The sequence below is a fragment of the Silurus aristotelis genome (assembly GCF_946808225.1).
Source record: "Silurus aristotelis genome assembly, chromosome: 21".
Lineage (NCBI taxonomy): Eukaryota > Metazoa > Chordata > Actinopteri > Siluriformes > Siluridae > Silurus > Silurus aristotelis.
The window spans coordinates 15,205,835-15,229,671 of NC_139594.1; the positions used below are offsets into that span (position 1 = coordinate 15,205,835).

The window sequence follows — 23,837 nt, forward strand, 5'->3', positions numbered from 1 at the left end:
CAATGTACATGCCTTTTTTTTTTTTTTTTCTTTTTTTTTTGTTTGGTTGTTTTTTTTTTTTTTAGTAAAGTAACTTCCTACCTTAAAAGTAAAAAAGCTTTTACATATGAAGTAAAGTGAAGTGCACTTCTAAAAACTAGCCCCAGTCTATTTACATTTTAAATAACAGTATATGTACATTTCGAGGTCACAAACATGTTACAGGTAGAAAAGGTGTTAAGAGTATTTTTAAGAGTAAAGGTCAGTTAAATCATTATTTACCCTGATTGTGCCATATTTTTAGAACATACAGTACATTAGAGTTTAAATGTATAAAAGCTATAACAAGACCATTACATTAAAGCCACCTGTCTAATATTATACAAGTCCCCATACAGCTCAGACATGTCAAGGCCTGGACTTAGCAACAGATCAGTTAAGTATATGAGGTATGAGACAAGGTGTTCAAATGTTCGCTTGTTTGTTACCATAGATGCTTGATCATATGTGATATGGCAGGGAACAGTATCCTTCTCATAAAGCCCACTGTTTGTCAAAGTAACAATACACATTTAATGAATTTAATTTACTTTATTTGCATAGTATTTTTAACAATGGACATTGTCCCAACGCAACTTTACAGAGATAAATAGATTATAAAATATAAATGTATACCTAAGCCTATACGTTTAGTCCCTATAGGTTTATCCCTTATACATTTATCCCTACATGAATGCCAGGACCCAAGGTTTCCTAGCAAAACATTGCCCAGAGCATCACACATGCTCCACTGACTTCCATCTTCTTCCCAGAGTGCATCCTGCTGCCATCTCTTTCCCAGGTAAGTGATGTGGCTATGCAGGCTCATAAGTGTGATGCTCTGTGTGCTCTGACACAGTTGCTCTTCTGTGGGATCAACCCAGAAATACCACATGCATTAATGAGGCTTGGGAGCATATGACCCTTTTGCCAATTATTCTACATTGAACCATTTTCAGTGGGTAGTACCCATGTACTGGGACCCACCAGCCTTTTTTTTTCAAAGCCACTCAGACTGGCTGAGTTCACTATATAATAATTAAAAAATAATGGAGTAAAATGAATAAAAATTTCTGCAAAATACATTTTATTTTTAGAATTATTGGATAAACGATAAACCTCTCCAAATCTTTTGATATATATCTGGCAAATTCACGTTTTGTGAGTTGAATTTATTGTTTTTAAGTTTTTTAATCTAATGTCGCGAATTAGCTCACGAAAGGGAAATATCTATGAGTAATTATAATAGGTTATAACGAATTATAAATATTTAGATTAATTCTTTAGATTTATCTTAAATTGTAATTTAGCGTACCAGTGTAGATTTATTCACTGCTAGAGACTAAAAGGACTAGAGACTAAAAGGACAAGGGCGATAGTTATCATTATAAAATGCTCATAAATCTGTAATGAACATTGCTATGTATTGTATAATTAGCTAATTATAGGAGCAATTTGCATTTGACCAGACAGAAATATTTTGTTTGTTGGAATAAATGCATTCATATAATCTGTCAACAAAAAGGAAAGGACAATTCATTATATCTAATGTATACTGTGTTTTTTCCAAAATATTTTTCAATTTTAAAGATAGATCAAATAAAATCAAGGTAGAATAAAATCAGATATCACAGATATCCACACATGCACTAACATAAAACATTTATATTATAAAGAGGTCTAGTACAGAAATAGCATAATCTCCAACAAGATTTCCTCAATTCACATACAACAGACTGTCTTAAATCGCATGTAAAACTGAATAAATCCATAGCCTTGGGGAGTGTCTTACAGACATAGAAATTAATTAATAACAAATCCATTCATAAGAATCTGAATTTGACCTGAAAAACCGTCACCTGAACCAAAGGTTTTAGTCAGAAAAGTGCTGCAAATCCTTCATGTCAGAGGAATGCAAATCCTTTAACAGCTTTAAATCCTTAACCTTTTGTCTGATCTGTAGTCTGGCACAGGTGAGCTGCAGGGTGTGGCTCTGAAACAGCAAAACACATTTTACATACATTAGCCAATAGGGGGCTAAACAAGTTTTCTTCTCATTTTATACATATTTGTATCTATTTATAAAAAGAAATAAAAAAAAAATACAGCATGTGTACTTTTAATTCTTTGCTCACCTTTAAGTTAAGAATGTACATGAATTATAGTAAAAGAGGGAAAAATACAGGAGGAACTTTAATCTTCATATGATTTGGGATTTTATGTTTCACCTATTTGTGTTTCGGGCTGCTTTAGAACTCATTTACAAACAATTCAAAGAGTAATAAGCTGCATGGGAAAAAGCAAAAGATGCATGGGGGGAAAAATATTTTTAGTCAACCTTTATGCGGGACAAATCCCTTCAGTGAGATGATATCTGATTTTACATGTGGTTTAAGACACACTTCACATTTTCACTTTCACAAATGGACTTTTTAAATGGTCATTTTTCACAGTTATGGAATAAATTACAGATACTGAAACCGAGAGGATGTCGATACTCACGCTTTTTCTATATATAATATAGAAAAAAAAAAAATATATATATATATATATATATATATATATATAGTTACAGGATCAGATTCAAGGCATCGAATTGATCGGATCGATGTGTCTCAAATCATTTATTTATTTCACATGACTACCTCTCATACACCCAGACTAAAAAGCATGACATCATTTGCCTGTAAGAGTAGTAGTAATGCTATAATGACATTAGTTTTATTATTTTCGCACCTATGTAGAGAATAGAACGGATATGAGACATATCTCCCTAAAAGAAGCACAGCTGGGTAATTTCTCTTGTTCACACAGTCTCAAATTCCCCAATCAGGCGACAGAGAAGAGGGAAATCCTCCAGAGACCACGGGTCTCATTAGTAACGTGACAGCGGGCGGCACCGACCTGATTGTGTACAGAGAAGAGAAAGAAAGAAAAAAAAGAAAGAAAGAAAGCACGCCACCCACTGGGCCACGAGACCCTCCATCTCAACCTGCCAGATCAATAACACACCTGATACAAACAAACAAACAAATACAAATGATTTGTCAATAATAAATAAATTGAGGTAAACGTGTCAGTAATGCTTTATTCTTCAAATACTTACGATTTGAAATTGAAATGAAACAACTGGTTGAATTCTTTTACAAGGCATAATAGAAATTATTCGTTTTAGGATTTATTCTAGTTTATTAATTGCGATTTTTTTTTATTATTGCAATTGTATCTAATTTTATCTATATTTGCCTTTTAAACCGCGAATTTAAAAATATATATAAATAAATAAGGTAAAAAAAAAATAAATAAATAAATTAAAAAAAAAACTTAGCTGGAAGGAGTTTTTTTTTTTTTTTTTTTTAATAAATGATTTATAACCCTTTGGGCTATTGGGGTTTGTTTTTTTTGTTTTTTTTGTTTTGTTTTTTATGAAATACTTAAGTCATTCTGGGGCAGGAAAAAGCACCTGTAAATATACACCTATGTAAACACGCCCCAGTCTTCTCTCTCTCTCTCTCTCTCTCTCTCTCTCTCTCTCTCTCTCTCTCCCTCTCTCTGTACCTGCGCTTTGTTTTTCTCCGTGAAAACAAACTCGGTGCGCCTGTTTTTTTAATGCCAGAGCCTCAAAAAAGTGTGCCGGAGCAGGAGGCATGAAAGCCAGACAAGGACTTACAGGTTGAAGACAAGCAAATCCTGAGATGAAAAGCATGCGGAAAATGGGTGCAGTCACCAACACAAAAGATCCCTCGCTGCTTGTTAGTCACCCCCCCATCTTCCTTTAAAGCAAATGCCCCACACACACGCGCGCTCGCACACACACACACACACACACACACCCCGACCCCCCTCACTCCAGCCGAGATGCATTGTGGGGAAAGTCGTTGCCATTCGACCTCTGCAGGGCCTGCGCGGACGCAGCCAGAACCCTGAAATTCATTATGCCTTTAAAACCCCTATTTATTTCCGCATAACCTACATACTCTCACCAGGAGGCCAGGGCGAGGAAACCCGGTCATTTAGATGCGGGTTATTTATTTCTGAACAACTACAGAATAAATCGGGAGCGGTTATAATAAGTAGAATTTGTTACGGGAAAAAATAGTTTTGTAATATATATTAAGGGGGAAAAAAGAAAAAAAAAATATGTCTGGAGAGCGAAACCGCAGGTCGCTGGCTTTCCGAGGAGGCGGATTAGCCGCTACGGGCTCCAGTGGCGTACGCGGCAGCAACGGGGACAGCTGCGAGGCCCAGGCCTGGATGGAGCGACGATTGAACGGTAACAGGCCGGATCAAGACGACGACAGGGATCTCGGTGCGAAAACGGGACCGTCGCCCGGGCAAGTAGAGGGCGGAGGGTCGGTCAGCGACAGCACAGAGCCGGAGGCTGAGGAGGAGGAAGACCCGGAAGGGAGCAAGCGCGCGGCCGAAAGAGACTCTGCCAACAGCCGTGGCTGGACCGCCGTGACGCCCGAGACGACCAGCTGGAGCGCCGGGAACGGGATGAACGGGGACGACGGAGCCGCCGGCACGGTGGACGTGCGACGCGCCAGCGACTCCAGGAAGCCCTTCGTTGAAATGAGACCTCAGACGCTCCTTATCAAGCACTCGCTCTTCCAAGCCGGCTGGCTGCACGAGTTTCCCTGGCTGAAGTTTTGCCACGAAACGGGACTCATGTCGTGCTCGTGGTGCCACAACATCGCCACCAACAACAGCGACGAGCTGGTCAAAGGGTGCCGGAATTATAAACGCGCCTTGCTGCTGAGACATCACCTGTCCTCCGAGCACGGCCGGAACGACCCGACCAAACAGGTACGTGAAAGGTGTCAAAACCCTGCCTCGGAGTCTCACCTGACAGCCGCTAAATATCCCACACAATACCATTTTCTCCTCCGGTGGCTTAAAAGTAAGACTTTAATATTGCGCTGTAGATAAATTACAACCTTTTATACTGAATTATTTTCCCGACGAATGAATTCGCGCTAGCAGACTAGCCGGTTAGCCTACGTAGGTTAGCCATAGCACTTGCTAGCGACGTTGGTTAGGGCAAAACTGGCTAATGTGCCATTTAGCATGTAGGCTAACGATGGTCCTCCCAGCTGATTAGCTCTGTTTCTGTGTACATCACTGACAGTTCTCTTTTTTTTCCTCTCATCCTTTTTTAGTGTATAAACTCAGATTTACGTGTCGTTTGCCCTCCTGTATCTACATCATTAAACATGTCGTGTCAACTGGTGATTTAGGATTCATATCTGCTTGTGAGATGTGTCTTGTGATGTTTTGACTATCAAACCCAAGATAATTCCTATCCAAGTAAAATGATTAACTCTAAGGTCTCTTACAAATGTACTTTTTTTTTTTTTTTTTTTTTTTTTTATACAGGGTCCATGATTAAAACGTGCCCTAGATCCAGACTGTCAGTTCTAACCCTTTTCCTTTCATTTGAGCAGCTTCACCCCCCCCCCCCCACACACACACACACACACACACACACACACACACACACACACCACACAATACACTTATTGCACTGTAATTATCAGCCCTTGTTGCCTTGGAACCTCAGTTGATTTCTACAGAGGTCATAATGCTGAGAGCTTGACCCAGCAGGCTTTGGGGAGCCACAGCCCAACCCATTGCCTCCCAACCCCCTCCTCTGCTGGGGGGAAAAAATGACCTCTGGTACATCTCCGTCTTCCCCTTTAGGGCTTTTCAATCAGCCTTTGTGCCAGATGAGTGTTCGAGAGATATCTATACTGCTTATATCTCTGGACCGTCGGTGCTCCCGAGACCTAAATCACGATCCCTGTGACAAGCTGTACTTGATTTGCAGAATCCGGGGATCAGCTCATCGCATTTCAGTAAATTTCTCTTATGACCTTGTGACCTGGTTGTGTAACCCCCCCCCCCCACACACACACACACACACACACACACACACACGACCCCCACTGTAAAGGGTCTGGAGATCAATAAGCGAGCCTCTGATCATCTTCAGAGCTCACGTATGGACATGCGATGAGCCTTAATGCTTAATGAATCTTTAATCTCAATCAGGGCAAAATTCAGAAGAACCCCCGACCGTGTGTGTGTGTGTGTGTGTGTGTGTGTGTGTGTGTGTGTGTGTATGTGTGTATGTATATATATACAATGTTGTTAAAGGTATACAGCATGTGCCAAGTTTATCATTCATATGCTTCACTTATTATTGGAAAGAACATTACCATTTTTTTTGCTAGCCTCTGTGGCTTTAAAATATTTTTTAACTAATTGACTAATTGTTGCATTTCTACTGGTTTTTAGGAAGAATGGTGGTCATATGCTACAGTCTATGTAAAAACCAAAGCATCAATACAGGATAAATTAGCACGGACAGATGTTTTTTCCAGTAAAATAGATTGTGTTCGACAGAGATACAAGCCCAAGTGAGCTGCCTAAAACAACAGACTACATTTCTTTGCATGTGCAGATGTGACTCTGTGAAGCAGGGGCCGTAACTCAGTTAACCAAATAGGGGGTATCTGGGTTGCTTCAGTCTTGTGTCTGGACATTGTCCTCAAAGTTGCCATCCCTGGTTAGAGTGTCTACAGAGAAGACAGTGGCTCCACCCTTCTCCTGTCTGCCCCATGTGAAACGTAGGTCTGTGTGTATTGGGGAGGGGGGAGAGAGGACTCTGTGGAATTCTCTATCGATGAGCTCTCCACATTGTTGGGAGGCCCAGAGCCTGGTGTTCTCCACCCACACCTTGGGTCAAGCACACTGCTACATTGTTCATGCATCTGCGAGAAGGGCTGGGTGAGGGGACCAAGCACTGGCCTCAGGGCTAGGCTGGCCTAGGGTGGGGTTTACACAAGAAAAACAAAACTGCTGTCCCTGCTATCTGGGGGACAGTGTTATTCCTCTGAGTCACCCTGCGTCTAGTATGTGATTGCATCGCACAGCTTGAGGTGAATCCCCAAGCTAAGAGTTTTACGGTTTGCTTGCACGTGCTTGTTTACAATCAAAGTTGAAGGAGCCTTTTGGACAACATCGTGAGCAATCTGTAGCGTCACTAAGCAGCACATCAGCAAAGGTGATATCAGTGGTGGTGGTTGCGATGTGTTCCGGTTCCACATCAAAACGAAAGTTTGAGGTGTGAAACCAGAACGTGAAAACCACAGCGGGTTTCGTGTCGCTCTTTCAGAGCGTATTTACAACGCTAGCTTTAGTTGACTTTAATACAATAGTTTCAGTATTTATTTTTTTTGACTACTCCTGACCAGTCTATTGGGGTTTTCCAGCCTTTCCATGCTGTGGTCAGTGTTTGTAAAATTATTGTTTGGGTTAAAAAAATAGGCATTGGCACATTCTGACAAGTATGCACATACGACTCATTTGAAAAATTGGGGCTTTTCTGAAAGCATCTGTTCTTCAGCTCTGTGTTAACACGTGGCACATCTGGAGAAAGGATGAGTCGAGCTGGATAGACTGTGTGAGAGAAATAGACAGAAGAGCATTTTGCACCATTGTTTCTTTTCCTCTCGCCGATGACAGAGATTGTTTCTGTCTCTGGTGAGGTGCAGTGTCCGAGCTTCTCCCTGAAACAAACACATGCTTGAGAGAAAGGAGGAAATAATCAAGAACAATAAGACACAACAAGCTGACACTCATTCCCGTATATCCCCCCTCTTCTTTCACATCCCCCTATTTTACTTAAACCCGTGTCCATCTGGCTTCTTTGGGTTTTTCACATAAAAAAGCACCCGCACTGGCTAGATTAGCCACTTTATTTTAAAGTAATTTGGCACATATTGCGTTCACTCTTTTGCAGTCCGTGTGGCTGTCGAAAGCACAAAGCCTCAGTGTGCCACGCAACGTCAGTGAACAATGAGCCTGGAGGAAAGGACTGGCATTGTGAGGAGAAATGGGGTTGCCCTCTATCTCTCCTCTCCATGTCCGCTGGCCCGCCGCTGGAGCCATGCTACCGTAATAACCCTATCCGCCCGGACAAGGGCTGCAGTGTGGAGGAGGCTCGGATGGCCTCCGCCCCGAGAAATGGATTTAATCTAAATTACTCGAGCAGAAAACACAGCTGTGTGGTAGGAGGGGGAAAAATTCTAGGCCTAAGTGGTATAAATGACTCTTTGGATTAGGAAATCTGCTTTGCAATCCAGAAAATTTAGCACACAAGTACTCCCTCTAATAGGTACCAGTCTGTTCTACCTCTTTTTTTTTTTTTTTTTTTTTTAAACCCAAGAGGCAGAAGAGTTCTCAACCACCACTGAGTACAGGTGTAGGGAAAGGGTGGAGGCCCAGAATGAATCTCTTGGCTTAAAGAGGCTTTGCCCAGTGAGCGAAATGGTTTGCTTAGGGTGTGGCTTGTGATACAGTTTCTGTTTGAGTGGGGGGTTTCGGGATAGATATACAGTTCCCACAGAACTGCAGTTTGAGAGCTGGTTGAACCAGTTCTACCATTGTGGTAGTGTCACCATATCCCCACCATGTTGAGTTTACACTGTGCATTAACCCTGTTTGCTTTTTTGTTGTTGTTGTGCCTTTTCTAGGAACCCGAGAGTCTACAAGACACAGAGGGCACTGAGGTGGAGGACTACAGGAACAAGCCAAACGAGAACTCGTACTGCTACCAGCTGCTCCAGGAGCTGGACAAGCAGCGCAAAAGTGGCATCCTGTGTGACGTGAGCATTGTGGTTTGCGGGCAGGTCTTCCGTGCACACAAGAACATCTTGGTGGCAGGAAGCCGCTATTTCAAGACCCTCTACTGCTTGACCAAAAGTGAGAACCTTGACCAGGCCACAATCACACACCTAGACGTTGCTGCCGTACAGGGTTTCTCGGTCATCCTTGATTTCCTGTACTCGGGCAACTTATTGCTCACAAGCCAGAATGCCATTGAGGTGATGTCCGTGGCCAGCTACTTGCAGATGAGCGAGGTCGTGCAGTCGTGCCGTGCTTTTATCAAAGATGCTCTGAACATCAGCATCAAGCAGGAGGCACCTGACTCTGTGCTAGTGGACTACAACAAGCGTCGTGCCGTGCCCAAAGACGTCAAGAAACCTGGCAATTTCTGGGCCACCAGCATCCTGTCCAAGCTGTCGATTAAAGCCAGCGGACATGTGAAGGAGGAGCCGAGTGACGTGGCTGTGCCATCGCTGGGAACGTCGGCCTGGAGTGGCGAAAACTCTGTGGAATCCGGGGAGACGCAGACACAGGGATCAGCACCTGTCTTCGTCTGGAACGAACTACCTCCAGGTGCTGGGGCTGCTATGAAGAGCGAGGAGCGACACGAGCCCGGCAGCGGCAGGCGGAAAAAGCAGATTGCCAGACGCTTTGTCTACAACATCCCACCTGAGCCAGAGGAGGGCTTTGACGAGGGCATGTTCATTCAGCCGTCAGCATCCTACACCAGAGACGACTACTCTTATCTCTCAGAGAAAACAGGTAAAACCACTTGGATGTGTACTAAAACCGCATCTGTTTACTACGCGCAAACTTTACGTGAATAAATAACACCATTGCCCTCGACCGTCTGCTATTGGCTGCTTCATAACCACATCAGAATACCTCCCCATAGAGGTTCAACCCTATGAACTCTTTTTATAGCCATAATTGTTAGGCCTGAGCATACGTTGGCGCAGGTTGTCCACAGGGGTTGCCTTTCTCATAGAAATGAATGGCAACAGGTGCGTTTTAACAGGTATCAAAAAGCCTGAGGCTCAGGGGTTTATTTGAATAAGGTGGGAGCTTTGTTCCGAGTCATGACTGTGCTAAATAGTTGTTTCTATTCAGAGGGACCAAATGATGTGAAGAGTGTGATGCTTTCTGTTGTCCTTGACTCTTCTTACACACCAGCAGCCCACTATGCATTTCAGGATGTTTTACTATGATGATGAAAAACAGTCTGAAAAAGCAGTCTGTGTGTGATCTTGTGATTTTTTTACATTTTCACGTATTTTATCTTTATGGGAAACTTTAACTTTAGTACATTTTAACGTATAATATCTGTCTTTTTAACTACATTTCCGAAAAACATGCCGTCCTTTACTACATTGAAGTGAAAACATATATTGGTTTAAAAGAGAAGCTGTGGCGAGAGCACACGCATAACCCCACGGTTCTTGTCAGAGTGTGTGTGGGTTCACTCACTGTGAGTCTTTAACTGGAAAACTTTCTCCTTATAAAGTTCTGATATGCAGGAAAATAGGAGACAGAACTGCATCTATGGTTTACATAGTTTTTTTTTTTTATACACCACTACTTTTACATTTCAGTATTTAAGTCTACTGAAATGCAAGCACTTTTGTATTTTTTACTCAATTTAAAAAGGAGTTCATTTACTTGAGTCATATTTAATTCAATTCTTAGGAAAAGAGAAATAGGTTACAAAATACATTTTATTGTCATTAGTCCTTTAATAACTTTATTCGTAACGAACGTCTCTGTGGCAAAAGTGGAAAAACTCCCTGAGATGGAATGAGGAAGAAACCTTGAGAGGAACCAGACTCAAAAGGAAACCCATCCTCATCTGGGTCACACCCAGCATCCATTTATTATAGTTCCATCATTGTTGAGGTTCTTAACTGTTCACTGAATGAGACACATGGCAGCTGTTTATATTAATTACAGTCTAAATTCATCCTCATGGGTCTTGAGTTAAGCTGGGGCTTAGTACTTTCACTGAAGTTCTGGAATGACTGTGTTGAAATATAGTAATGCAAGCATCTTGGTTTTTCTGGTGACTAGTTATTCTATCTGTCTGTCTGTCCGTCCATCTAGTATGAGCAATCTGTATACGTCAGATCAACAACACATTACTGACTAATGTAACAAAGTTCACTATACGTTTTTAAGAACTTGTTTGGCTTCCGCAAGAGAATCCATGGCCATCATTAGTGATTTCATATGAAGGGTTCTCTTCCTCATCACACTAACAGAGGCAGGATTAGCATGAGTTATCTAGCTTATGGTCTAGCTACCTCAAACAGGCCATGTTGTTACCGTAATCTGAAATTCATTACCTGGAAGTAGGGCGCGTGCTCGAGTTTGACTTGACTCCACGGGTTCTCTAAAAGCTTTTCTCGCGTGACTGATTAACCTGGATGAACCTGAGCATGGAAAGAGTATTTTGGTTTTGCTCTTCAATGATAACAGCTGATGGTCCCACCTACACCGGTGGTTGACTGTCAGTTAAGTATCAGATGCTTCCATAATCATCTGAGGTTCATCTTAATACCACACTTGCGAGTTTTGTAAAAACTTCCATATTTCAGTGAAATAGCTGTTTTGACATTGAAACAAGTTTGCTGTCACTCGCTCTATGGATTAGCAGTATGTCATGGTTGCTGGCATTTTCCTTTTTATGGGGGCATCTGCAATATTGCCCAAGCACATTCTGGGACACACCCTCATAGTTGTGCCCTGACCTTTGCCTGTGGCATTGTGCCAGTCATGATCTTACATAAAGATTGCTTTTCTACTCGTCCGTGTAGCTGGGTGTGTAATATGCACGGGCACGAGCCATGTCTTCTTTTAATTAGATGTCGAGCCGGTGAGTCTGTGTCCTTATTAAACTGGCCGTCCTGAGATCACACAAACCTGCATAATCTTCAGCCAGAGGAGCCGTCAAGCCTTACGATACATACGGCAAGGCGAAGCATGAAATATCACCACGCATTGAAGTGGTGTGGAATGAAAGTAAACCCGGGATTTTTTTTTATTTATTATTATTATTCATAGATCTGTAAAGGCAGTCTGGGATCCTTGGACCTAAACCTTGTGCATGTGCTGACTGTTCTTCAGCCCAAAGCTTTCTTCTTTCATGCAGTCAGTTAAAGGAATTCTCCAGTGTTTTATAACCAGATCTCTGCCTACCACATCTGTAGCTTATAAGCGATTAGCACAGTCAATATCTCTGACACCTTTTACTCTGAAAAGAATGGAAAAGCCGTTTTCTCCAAGCTCCTTTATAATGGCCGCCTACGGGCAGTTTGTGAAAGCGTTTTATGTAAATAAAGGTCTGTGAATGAGACAGGTATGAAAAGATCTACTAAAGCTGTTTGTGGTGTTCCTATTATGTATTTATTAGCAGGTGTGTATCCACAGTGTTGGGTTTATTCAAGACCACACATTTTTCCATTTCTAAAAGTAATCTACTTTCATTAAGCAATAGATTTATATCTACAGGTGTATTCTCGGATGTAGAGATGTTAACGGACTTTCGTTAACGCTCATTTGGGCAACATTTCCAGGCGATAAATCGAGTTACAGTTTATTATTCATGTACTTATTTGAATATATTATAATTTCTATAGTAACAGTCATATAGGACACAATTATAGAGACATGGTATAGTATAATGGACGTGCCACAATAATCTAATTATAACAATAAACCGATTCTATTTAAAATGATCTCTGGAAGGAGATGTTTATTTCAAATGCGAGGAAAGTGTTTCTGGTTTCTAAATGCAATAATGAAATGGTGCTGCAAGCAATTGCACGACTTAACGTACCTCCGTTCCATTTTATATTGACAAATGCAACTATAAACAGCTAAAATTTTGATCAACTATTTCTTTATTTAATAAGGATTTGGGGGTATTAACTGTAACTCTTCACCCCACATTTGCTGTGTTTCTTCTATCTTATTATTAAGGTCTTTTTATTACATTCCTTTTGAGTTCAGAGTTCGTACAAACTGCTTTCACATTAGTGTTTTTAGTAAACATGTTTTCCATTATCATCTTGGTACAGGGAAAACATGCAAATTTTTGTCAATGGTAATTGCTTATACATTATAGATGTGGGTAAAAAAAAAAAAAAAAAAAAGTATTTAATTAGTGGTTGTTTTCTTTTAATGGCAGTGAGCCTGCTTTTATCTGCTGTGGAAACATGAAGGAGAAATGGTAGCACTGCATAGCTTTAAGATTCTGGCTCTACAGAGAACAGCGCAGGCTTCATTGTCGTAAATACTTGAATTGTGTTCAAAACGGGATTCGGTTGAGCTGTTTGCAGCTGCTGGTTGACTACACACACACACACACACACGTACATTTACTCCCCCCTCAGTCCTCGGAGGTGCAAAGCTGCCAGGGGTCATCCTGCCCTAATCCTCCCTAATGCAGAGCGCCCGTTGCTGCCTTTACAAATATTGACCCAGGCAGCACAGGCCCTTACAGTGGGATCTAATGGCTTACCTACCAGCCCCCAAAATGCACCCTGAGAAAGCTGATCCACTGCTGGCGTTCCTGACAATCATTTACACGTTATACCTTCTCGCCCACATGCCAAAGACACGCTGTCTGTAACCCGCGCACGTTCTTCAAGAGTTAGCCAAGTATTTATGACACGTAAGACGCATTTAATAATGAGTGCAGGCAGAAGCAGTACCGGTAAGTGCATTTGTCCTCAAGGGCTTTAGGGTAGTGTACAGATGGAGCAATTACTGGGTGGAGACCACTCAATCCCTCAGTCTGTTCTATCCTTCTCCCACCACAGAGCTAGCTCACCAACACCACCAGGAAAAGAGTCTGGGAGAACAAGTGTACCAGTTTTTTTTTTCCTTTCTCAAACTCCAGCAGCGTTGTATAAATTTTCTGAATCTAGTTTAATGATTAACTACGTCAAGTCATGTTTTAACAACAAGTCCGTTCGAAGGTGTGGACCAGACTAACATAGCGACGGGTTAAACTTTAATTTTAACACTGAATAACAGTAAGGCGTGCAGTCGTCTTCGGTGGTTCTTCGGTCCACCCACACAGTGGTTTTTGGGGTCTTTTTGAAATTCCCAGGTGATCTGGCTCTCGTCACTCCCTTGGCAGCCTGCTTAACGACTCTATTGTTTGGGCCATTTCACGTCAAATAAAGCTGCCCCCTTCGCTCTGTCACAGATCAAAAGACGTGTGCTGGTTGCTTAAGCACCCCTGTTCCAGCGGGGGCTCGGGCGTGTATTTTTCCTAAAGGATATAATATTTTCCTTCTGCTAAATGTCTTTAATGTCTTTTTAAAAGCCAGTAGAAAGAACTTGCGCTTTATTCATTTCTTCTTCCTTCAATTGGGAGAAATCACATTATAGTTAATGCGGTTAAAGGTTCTGGTATGAAATTACCACAGCAACTGACAATACTTCAGAAGGTTGCACAGCACAATCAGGAAGTAACACAGAACAGAGTGCATCTCTTCTCATCACCCACGAACATGATATCTTGACGCAATAAAAGCGACTACGCCCCTTACACTCACCCAGCTCTTTTTTTAGAAAGCATGAAAGTGCAGCTACTACAGATGTAAAGGAGAGGAAAAAAACTTAGCTACAGCCACTCATTTTCCACGATCAGCTGTTTGTGTGTGTTAGAGAAGCAAAACGAGATCGCAGACAATAACATCCAATGCTGAGGATGTTTTAAGAGACTGTCATGGCCAGTGCTCTCCTGTATGCTGTGGCATTCTGGGAAAGCAGGCTGAGAGTGGCAGACACTAACACACTCCGCTAACTGAGCCGCAAGGCCAGCGATGTTGTTGGGGAGGAGCTAGACTCTCTGACGACAGTGTCTGGAGGGAGGATGCTGTCCAAAGTACATTCCATCTTGGATAACTTCTCCCACCCACTACATAAAACACTGGTCAGTCTAAAGAGTAGGTTCAGTGATACTCGTACAACCACGATACACCACAGAGCACCACAGGAGATCATTTCTGCCTGCGAACTCCTCCTTCTGATGGTTGTTTGGCATAGATAGTATAGTTGTATTTATTTTTCATGCCACACTTGTATATTATTGATACCTTGGGCGGTTATGTGCAATAATAATAATTAATTACTTTTCTGCCATCTGGTTTTCACTGCTGCTAAAAATTACATTTCATGCTGCTACACATTTCTTTTATATATATATATATATATAAATAATCACACACATTAATATGCATATTTATTTTTACTTTAATCTTTTCCTTGATCTTTTACTGTGAGCAACTGTAACTAAATATTTTCCCTAGGGGATCAATGAAGTATTCTGATTCTGAGGTGTGTGTGTGTGTGTGTGTGTGTGTGTGTGTGTGTGTGTGTGTGTGTGTGTGTGTGTGTGTGTGTGTGTGTGTGTGTTTCTGGGTGTCCTAGGTGAAACGTCTGACACGGCCCTGAACAAGCTGAAGTGTCCCCATTGTAACTACATAGCCAAGCACCGACGAACACTAAAGCGCCATCTGATCATCCACTCAGGCGTGCGCTCCTTCAGCTGCGACATCTGCGGCAAGCTCTTCACCCGCCGAGAGCACGTCAAGAGACATTCCCTGGTGAGAAGACGCTTTTCACTCACCATGAATGCTTGTGTGATGTCCTTTTTTCAGACCCATCCCCATGCTCATGCTCTTCCTTCACCAGTGCGCTCTTTTGTTGTAGTTGGGTTGCAAAGGGGCTCCATGGGAACTTAATCTGGGGAATTTTGGAAATATTCCAAGTTGGAAACTTACTTGGAATTTAAGTGAATTTACAGGAATGAATTACAAATTTAGGGGAATTTATATAAACTGTATTATATACAAGCATAAATATAAACATTTTATTTGGTCATAAGCTGACATGCATGCAAACTAATACAGATTTAGAAAAATAACATTTAGACTTCGATTTAATGTTGGTTTAATTTTGTTGCACAATAGCTCACACACAGCACAAGGAAGTTTTAAACATAAACGTGTGTCGTTTGCATGAATGCTCACCAAGATGGAACCCTATTTCGTTTCATTTCCTTTAGATTTAGAATTAGCACAGTGTGATGATGATGAAGATGATGATGATGATCAAGCAGGCTAATTCACATTTAAAGATTTCTTCCCACTCCTAACAAGTTGCAGTTTTTTAAATTATAAAAATGCAACGTATCAAGTCTTAAATGTTTGAGAAATCTGTCCCCGTGTTTTTATTTCTTTCTTTATTTTTTTTTTTCTCGACTTCTGCCACATAATTTGGGGTGCTTTCTTTTAAGGTGGTTAAACAGGTTGGTCATGTTCTCTCCCAGCATGGTAATCTCGCCTTTGCATATTTTGCAAACAGCTGCCGTTTGTGCCATCGTGTAAAAAAACCCAAACCAGTTCTGTGTAATTGATGCATAGATGTTTAGACACCGGCATCTGTGTTATTAAACTAAACGACGATTGAACAGAGGTTCAGGACCTGCCTGCTATTGGTTATTATTGATTCGCTTGTGTATTTCAGGAACAGGAGCTGGACAAGTAAACCGACTGCATGTCTAAGCAGTTACAGTCAGTGTTTTTACAGAACTCGTGCTACAGAAGATCTTACCATCATTCTGTTTACCGCAGTAGTATGAAGCGGTAAAGCTGTAAAAAGGCAATTAAAAATACAGGGGACTCATTGCCTCGTGCATCATATCACATTACTGGATCACCATACCACTAAGAGCAGGGACAGACAGACAGACAGACAGACAGACAGACAGACAGACAGACAGACAGACAGACAGACAGACAGACAGACAGACAGACAGACAGACAGACAGACAGACAGACAGACAGACAGACAGAGACCACATTGGCAAAAGTTTGCGGACACCTGGTCATAAGTTTGGTATGTGCATTTTGAGCACCATGTTCCACATTTAGTCCCATTTTGCTGTTACAATTCCCTCCACTATTCTAGAGAGATGTTCCACTAGATTGATCACAAATGTTGAGCTATTTTATGAGTTGCTCAGTAGCTCCTAGTGTTAACCATAACACTGTATAAGACTGTAGAAAGAAAATTACTTATAATCACACACTCCAGTACTCATGTTAGTTCTCACTCTCCAGTGTTCTGGATTGTTGAAAGATTTATGATCACACTCTTGATGTCACCCAAATGAGGATGGGTTCCCCTTTTGAGTCTGGTTCCTCTCAAGGTTTCTTCCTCATAACATCTAAGGGAGTTTTTCCTTGCCACAGTCGCCACGGCTGCTCATCAGGGACAAATTCGCACCATTCACCTTCACTGTTAAATTTAGAAAAGCTGTTTTGAGACAATGTCTGTTGTGAAAAGCGCTATACAAATAAACTTGACTTGACTAGATTTTGGAGTGTGCTTGTGGACATTTGTGTTCATCAGCCACAAGAGTGTTAATAAAGTTAGGTACTGATGTAGGTGAGGCGAGGAGGCCTGGGGTGCAGTCAGTGTTTCAATTCATCACAAAGGTGTTTAGTAGGGATGAGATCAGAGCTCTATAGCAGGCCACTCAAGATATTCCTCTTCAAACCATATAAACCATATTATCATGGAAGGTTGTAGCTCAGTGTTTAAGGCATATGACCGGAAGGTCATAGGTTCAAATTCCAGCATCATCAAGCGGCTACTGTTGGGCCCCTGAGCAAGGCCCTCAATCCTCAACTGCTTAGTTGTAAGTCGCTCTGGATAAGGGCGTCTCCTAAATGCCGTAAATGTTGATGGAGTTGGCTTTGTGCACAGGGGCATTGCCATGCTGGAACAGGTTTGGGTTTCCAAGTTCAAGTGAACACAATTTTGTTATACCGCATCCAAAGACGTCCTGTACAATTGCGTGCCTCCAGCTTTGTGGTAACAGAACCACCACATACGGAAGAAAAGGTCAGGTGTCCCAATACCTTTTGTCAGCTTAGCATAGATAGATTGATAGATTGATTTAACTTGATCATTGCAGAGTACACGTACACAGCAACGAAATACTTTATCATCTGACAGAAGAGAAAATATCACTTGTGCAAATTGACACATGCAGATAAATATGTAAATAGATGAAATTCCTTTACAAAAAATGGATACAATGCATTCAAATTTTCTTTTAAAAAATCTTACTAAACCTAATCCACACGTCCTCACAGTGTACAGACCACCATACTGGGGTTTTTGCTTGACTAGTCTGAAAGGCATCGGGAAGCAGCCAGTTAAATTAATGCTCGGTTCATTTCTGGTCACCGTGGCTCCAGCTGTCACCGCTTAAAGTCCCCATTATCGAAACTGTAACGTGTTTCTGTCCTCTCGTAGGTTCACAAGAAAGATAAGAAGTACAAGTGCATGGTATGTAAGAAGATCTTCATGCTGGCGGCGAGCGTGGGGATCCGTCACGGCTCTCGCCGCTACGGCGTGTGCGTGGACTGTGCTGACTCGCACCAGGCCACACAGGAAGGGCTGGAGGCCATGCAGGAGCTGGAGTTCAGCCGCGACGAAGACTTCGAGGAGAACGTCGAGGGAGACGAGGACATGGGGGAGGAGGCAGACGCCGAGGAACCCAACGACAATGACCAATCCAACTACGAGGGTGACGCAGGTGCCACCCCTGAGGAGGACTAACATTAATGCAACTTAAAAAAATATATAAATAAACAACAAAAAAAAGCTGGGAAACAATCAACAACTCCAAAGTGCTATCAAACCTCACGGTTGCACAGTAGTGTGTATGTGTAAAAGAATTAAAAAACGCGTTTGGTAGATAGGGACTTGAAGATGTAAAGATTATGTGTGTGACAGAGTCTAAGGCCTGCTGCCTGTTAGAGAAAGAGATAAAAATGACGATATATGAAAATCAGGTTTTTCAGTGATGTATTTTATTTTTCCTTCTTCTTTACTAGGGTCTGATGGTGTACAGTGTTTTAAGTTACGATAGGCCAATCATCTTAAAGATATTATTTAATTTATGAAGAAAGTTAATATGGTCTTATTAAAATGATATTATTATTATTATTTTTCTTATTTTCTTTTCCATGTCTGATCAGAGAGGTTCCGTTTTTGCGGCTGCGCTTCCTGGCAAGTCTGAACTTCCACGACTTCTGTCTGTCCTGATTTTAATGACAGCATTGGGGACATTGCTTACACAGGAAGCTTTTATTTCCTTTTCTTTTCCAGTTGTGTAGATATATTTTAGTTGTCGTAAGAAGACCTACGAAGCTATTTTTCCTTTCCTTGTTGTTTTTTTTTTTTTTCCTGCACAAATCTTGGAACCAAAAAAATCTGTTTTGTGACTCTAATAGACCACAGCCATATTTATGATTTAAGTTATATTGGGGCTGTGCCATTGTGCCAAGCAGAACGCACACTGAGATTTGGCAGGAGGCGAACTACTGAAAATGCTGAGAGTAAACATAAAGCAGAGACAAAAAAAAAAAAGTAAAAAAAAAAGTATAATGGGAATATATTATTGCTAGCTTTATATGAATCACAGCGTCACCGTAACACTTTATAGAGCATTTTGACATTCACTTAAAGCTTGAATTTTTGCCAAATGACGGAAACGTTTGGTGCTGTAATGCTTGCTTTTTTTTTTTGTTGATGTTTTTTTTGTTTTGTTTTTTAATACTGGACCTAAAAGCTGTATATGATATTAATAATCGTAAAGCCTACTCAACTCAGATATTTTAATCAGCTCTATATGTAACACTGTTGTGCTAAAGAGCCGATCAGGTATGCTTTTGCCATTTTTATGTTTTATTTAATGCACATGCACACACATACATACCATTTTAATTTTATTGTATTTTACTTTCGAATCAAATCTACCGGCAGTACAGTAACAACGACCCAAAGTTTCGGACCTTTCTGATTTAGTGTGATGAGGTACTGAGCATACTGATAATCACTTGAATGCGTGCGTGCGTGTGTGGAAGGTAATCGTGAAGAATGCTGATTGGTTGGGATGTATGAAGTTTGATTTGTAAAAGACTTCATTTTCGTGCAAAAACGAACAAAAAAAATTCTATTTACAGCTATTTTATTTGACGCGACGTCGTGTTTGTCTGCCGAGAAAGAAACACTTTGGTCATGCTAATGTAAAGTGGAGCTCTATGGAGAGTCATAGTCCCGCACTTACTACTTTACATTCTTTTTTTTTTTTTTCTTTTTCATTTTTCTCCTTATTTCCCCAAAGCCGGTCTGGATGGAAATAAATATAACTTTGTCCATGTGCAAATTTTCTTTCTTTTTTTTTTTTTTTCTTTTTTTTGGACATTTCATTATTTAATATTATATATATTGATTCCAAAATGCAATCAAGACTGTTAATTTCTATTTGTCCTACCAAAATCATTGTTGAATTAATGTTGAATTAATGTATGAGAAAGCCAGGTAACCTGTTTAGTGTGAATCCTTGCTTGTGTGTATGTAATTGTCAGATTTAAATGTTTTTATTCAAAAAAAAAAAAAAAATCATTCACTTTACCCTAGATGCATATATTGTTTTTTTTTTTTTTTTGGTTTGTATTCCTTTCTATAATGTTTTACTTTTTCTATTTTCATTTCATCAAGCAGATTTTTCTATGAAATATTTGTGGTTTGAAACCTGGGAACAGCAGTTTCTGGTCATATGCAGTGGATATATTGAAGTGCTATAATGATACAAAGTATGTCTATCTTTTCCCTTTACTTCAGATGAACATGTATTTTGAAAGCTCTATAGAAGATATTCATCCTGTTTGTATTATTTACCTTCGATCACTGTGGGAGGGATATATTATATATAGAAATATATATATATAGGTGAAGTATATGAGATATCTATATATATGTATATATACACATAAATATATATTATATAGAGATATTTAAGTTGATCTGAATGATTGGAATCTGGGCTAAGCTTTTGATGTTCTTTCTGTTCATCTGTGTATTTGTTCACACACACACTTCTTTCACATTACGTCTGTGTTTCTGATGAACTTGAGATGACTTCCTCTTTACATTTTACGCTATATGTGGGTATAATCAACAGAAAAAAAAGCAGAACACTACAGATGAAGGGTTTTTCCAGCTGTATTTTTTTAAAGCCGTTTCAAAGATGTATTTTTCAACGCTCTTACAGTGGATGCAAAACGAGCCCACGGCTCACCTCATACACAAAAGCAAATCAGGTTACTCTTTTTATGTTTTTTTTTTCTTGTCCTTCCAATGTTTTAAGATGAATACATTTTCCTTTCTGTTTCAATTGTACTACTGTTCCTCTATAATAAATTTTAAAATAAAACTTTGATATTGCTCTAGTGCGGCTCCTCGTCTGAAGTGATTCATCTATTAAGTTATTAATTTATTTATTTATTCTTCCAGCTTATTTTTTTGTATAATGTAGCATTTAAAAAATTATCGAAATAAAATCTAACTTTTTTTTTATTTTTTTCCCCTTTTGGTTACACCTCTTTCTCATTTAGTCTCCTTCTGATGAATTCAAGATGACTTCATTCTTGCATTTCAGGCTGAATATAATCCACACAATATTCAGAATGCTGCAAATAAAGTGTTTCTCCAGCAGTGGGGTTTTTTTTATGCTGTTATATAATGTACATTTTAAATAATACCCAAATAAAAATACACTGCAACACAGAAGACCAAATTACACTATATGGACAAAAGTATTGGGACACCTTACCTTTTCAGCTTTATGTGGCTCCTCCCCAAACTGTTACCGCAAAGTCGGAGGCACACAATTTTATAAGTTGTCTTAGGGATGCAGTAGAAATAGATTTTCCTTTTATTTGAACCATAATCCCTAAGGGTTAGAGTGGAAGATCCCGAGCAACCTGCTATAGAGCTATTGAACCCTATTAGGATACAATAGCCCTTTGGGATGATTTGGAACACAAACTGCACCCCAGGCCTCCTTACCTACATCGGTATCTGACTTTATTAAAGCCTTTGTGGCTGAATGAGTACAAATGTCCACAAGCACACTCGAAAATCTAATGGAACAGCTTCCCAGAAGAGTGGAGGTTATTAACGGCAAAAGGGGACTAAATGTGGAATGGGATGTTTAGAAAGCAAATACCAATCTGATAGTCAGGTGTCCACAAACTTTTGTCTACACGGTGTTGCCAATGCTGTATTTAATTTTATATGAGAGAAAATCCTATTATTTGAATAATGGATTCAGGTACCAACATGTCTGAATCCTACTTTGATAAGGCTGGATCAAGAATATGTATCATTTTTAGCCAACATCAATGTAGATGACTGAATGCTGGTGACAACCTTTTCTGCCATTTAAAATACCAATACAAGGAAAATACACTTGTAACTATGCTCTAGTACTTTTCAAACTGAGGTACTGTAAATGCATTTAATGCCCAGAGGCCCAAAAAATGTGCTGAATAAGACCACACCATATCCCATTCAGTAAATAAACAGGTATCTGAGGCCATCATAGGCACAGATTTAGAGAAGCATTTAAGCTAAGTATGATGACTATCTTATGAATTCAGATCTTAAGGGTCATTCCCTTAAAAATGTGCTGAAATGGGGCCAGCATTGATACATTGCTGTGAACTCAGGCAATCCCTGGAGGTTTACTTTTACAAGCACTAACAACTTTGCGGTATTTGGAACAACAACTGGCTGACCGCTCTGGCATCCCTCTATCATCCCTGAGCTACTTATTGCCAGCCATACATGTTAGCATTTAATTAGGATGTCACCCCGGCATATCAAATTTCCCCTCATTCGCCGTGAACACACCGACATCGAAAGAAGGCATTTCGTAGCCATTCTGGTTTTGAAATCTAATTGCAAAAAAGTGACTGCATCCATCTTGTTCCAAAACAGCATCCAACTCCATCACATCAATATTTTGTTACAAATATTCAGCAGGAAATACACAAAAAACTTCCACACTCCTGAATCATTAAAATTTTGGATTCTTCACACCCTTATTTGTTTGGACTTTTCCTCCTGGTTGGCTGTGACTCCTGTCTGTCACTGTGCAGTTGGACTTATTTCAACTTGGTAAATGAGAACATTTGGCACAGCTGCCAATTCCCAACCCAACACCCATGACACAATACTGACTGCGAATTTCTATTATAGGTCTGTGAAGGGATTTGAGCAACTCCAAGTAATTATACAATGCAACAATTTTTACTTCTATTTACTACATTCATACAAAAAAAAAGACATTCTTCATCAATCATTATCAGCAGCAGCATTGTAGCTTTGAGAATACAGTTTTAAACACATCAGTAGTAATGTGCAAGCTGCAGATTAAACATCATAAACCTTAAATACATAAAATACCTTATAAGAAATCTTTTTATAAAGTATCACATGAACTTAATAGCAAAATGCTGCAAACTCTGATGGAAAATAAAAATCTCTTTTCTCAGTTTGGCTTTCTCTTTTTAACGCCTGAGGCAAAACCATGTCAAGTGCTGCCATCTAGTGGTTGAAACTTGTAGTCAACACTGGTTTTCTGGAATTTGTTCACCTGAAGGCTTTACACCAGAGGGGCCCAAGCTTTCTTCTACGAAGGGCCAAAAAAATCAAACCCGACAGTCCAAAAATAAATCTTTTACATGCATTATGCCCAACATTATATCATAATTAACGTTGGCACGGTTTTTCTCAATATTTATTTTATAATATTTATATATAAATTGAAAACATGACTCTGACATCTGTTTGACTAATGCAGCTTATTCTCAAGGTTCTAGTTCAGTGAGATGGTACAATGGTACAATGAGAAACACAGTATAAATGCCTAATTCAGCTATTCAGTCACCACTAATGAGAGACATGATGCTGGTTCATATATGACATGGCAAACCAACTTAAAGAGCACCACGAGCTATCTTTGGCCTGCAGACCCTAGTTTGGGTATTTCTGCTCTAAACTAGTAATGACTGTGGTGTATGAAGCAAAAACAAAACAACTAATTCCTAAGTGATGAGTTTCAACCTGAGGGCACCCAATATGCATTTTCATGTTATTAGCCATGGTCAAAAATGCATTTTAAAATGTACATGTGCAAAAAATTTTTTTATGATATTAATTAGCTTTTTTATTTTAAGTATATTATCATTTTAATTATATTATTTTTTATCAAA

At 40.1% G+C, this 23,837-nt stretch overlaps 1 protein-coding gene and 1 long non-coding RNA gene across 3 annotated transcripts; one reads left to right on the plus strand and one right to left on the minus strand.

The window, feature by feature from the left end:
* Positions 1-550: 550 nt before the first annotated feature.
* LOC310716327 lies at positions 551-3,827 on the minus strand. Of its 2 annotated transcripts, XR_014530556.1 has the most exons (3): positions 3,689-3,827; positions 1,878-2,011; positions 551-885 (listed from the first exon to the last, which is right to left on the minus strand). It is a non-coding gene; the product is annotated as an uncharacterized lncRNA (long non-coding RNA). The 2 variants fall into 2 exon arrangements; XR_014530557.1 differs by having other exon boundaries at positions 551-2,011.
* zbtb10 (zinc finger and BTB domain containing 10) lies at positions 3,432-21,008 on the plus strand. Its single transcript, XM_083523381.1, has 4 exons — positions 3,432-4,824; positions 8,556-9,450; positions 15,127-15,302; positions 18,025-21,008. The coding sequence occupies exons 1-4, from the start codon at positions 4,159-4,161 to the stop codon at positions 18,328-18,330; spliced, it is 2,043 nt and encodes a 680-aa protein (XP_083379507.1). The 5' UTR covers positions 3,432-4,158; the 3' UTR covers positions 18,331-21,008.
* Positions 21,009-23,837: the final 2,829 nt, after the last annotated feature.

What these genes read in the sequence shown, in the direction of transcription:
- zbtb10 (XM_083523381.1), top strand. Translation starts at nt 4,159, where the DNA reads ATGTCTGGAGAGCGAAACCGCAGGTCGCTGGCTTTCCGAGGAGGCGGA. An exon ending in GGAACGACCCGACCAAACAG is followed by an intron (nt 4,825 to 8,555) that starts GTACGTGAAAGG and finishes TGCCTTTTCTAG; the next exon opens with GAACCCGAGAGTCTACAAGA. An exon ending in ACGTCAAGAGACATTCCCTG is followed by an intron (nt 15,303 to 18,024) that starts GTGAGAAGACGC and finishes GTCCTCTCGTAG; the next exon opens with GTTCACAAGAAAGATAAGAA.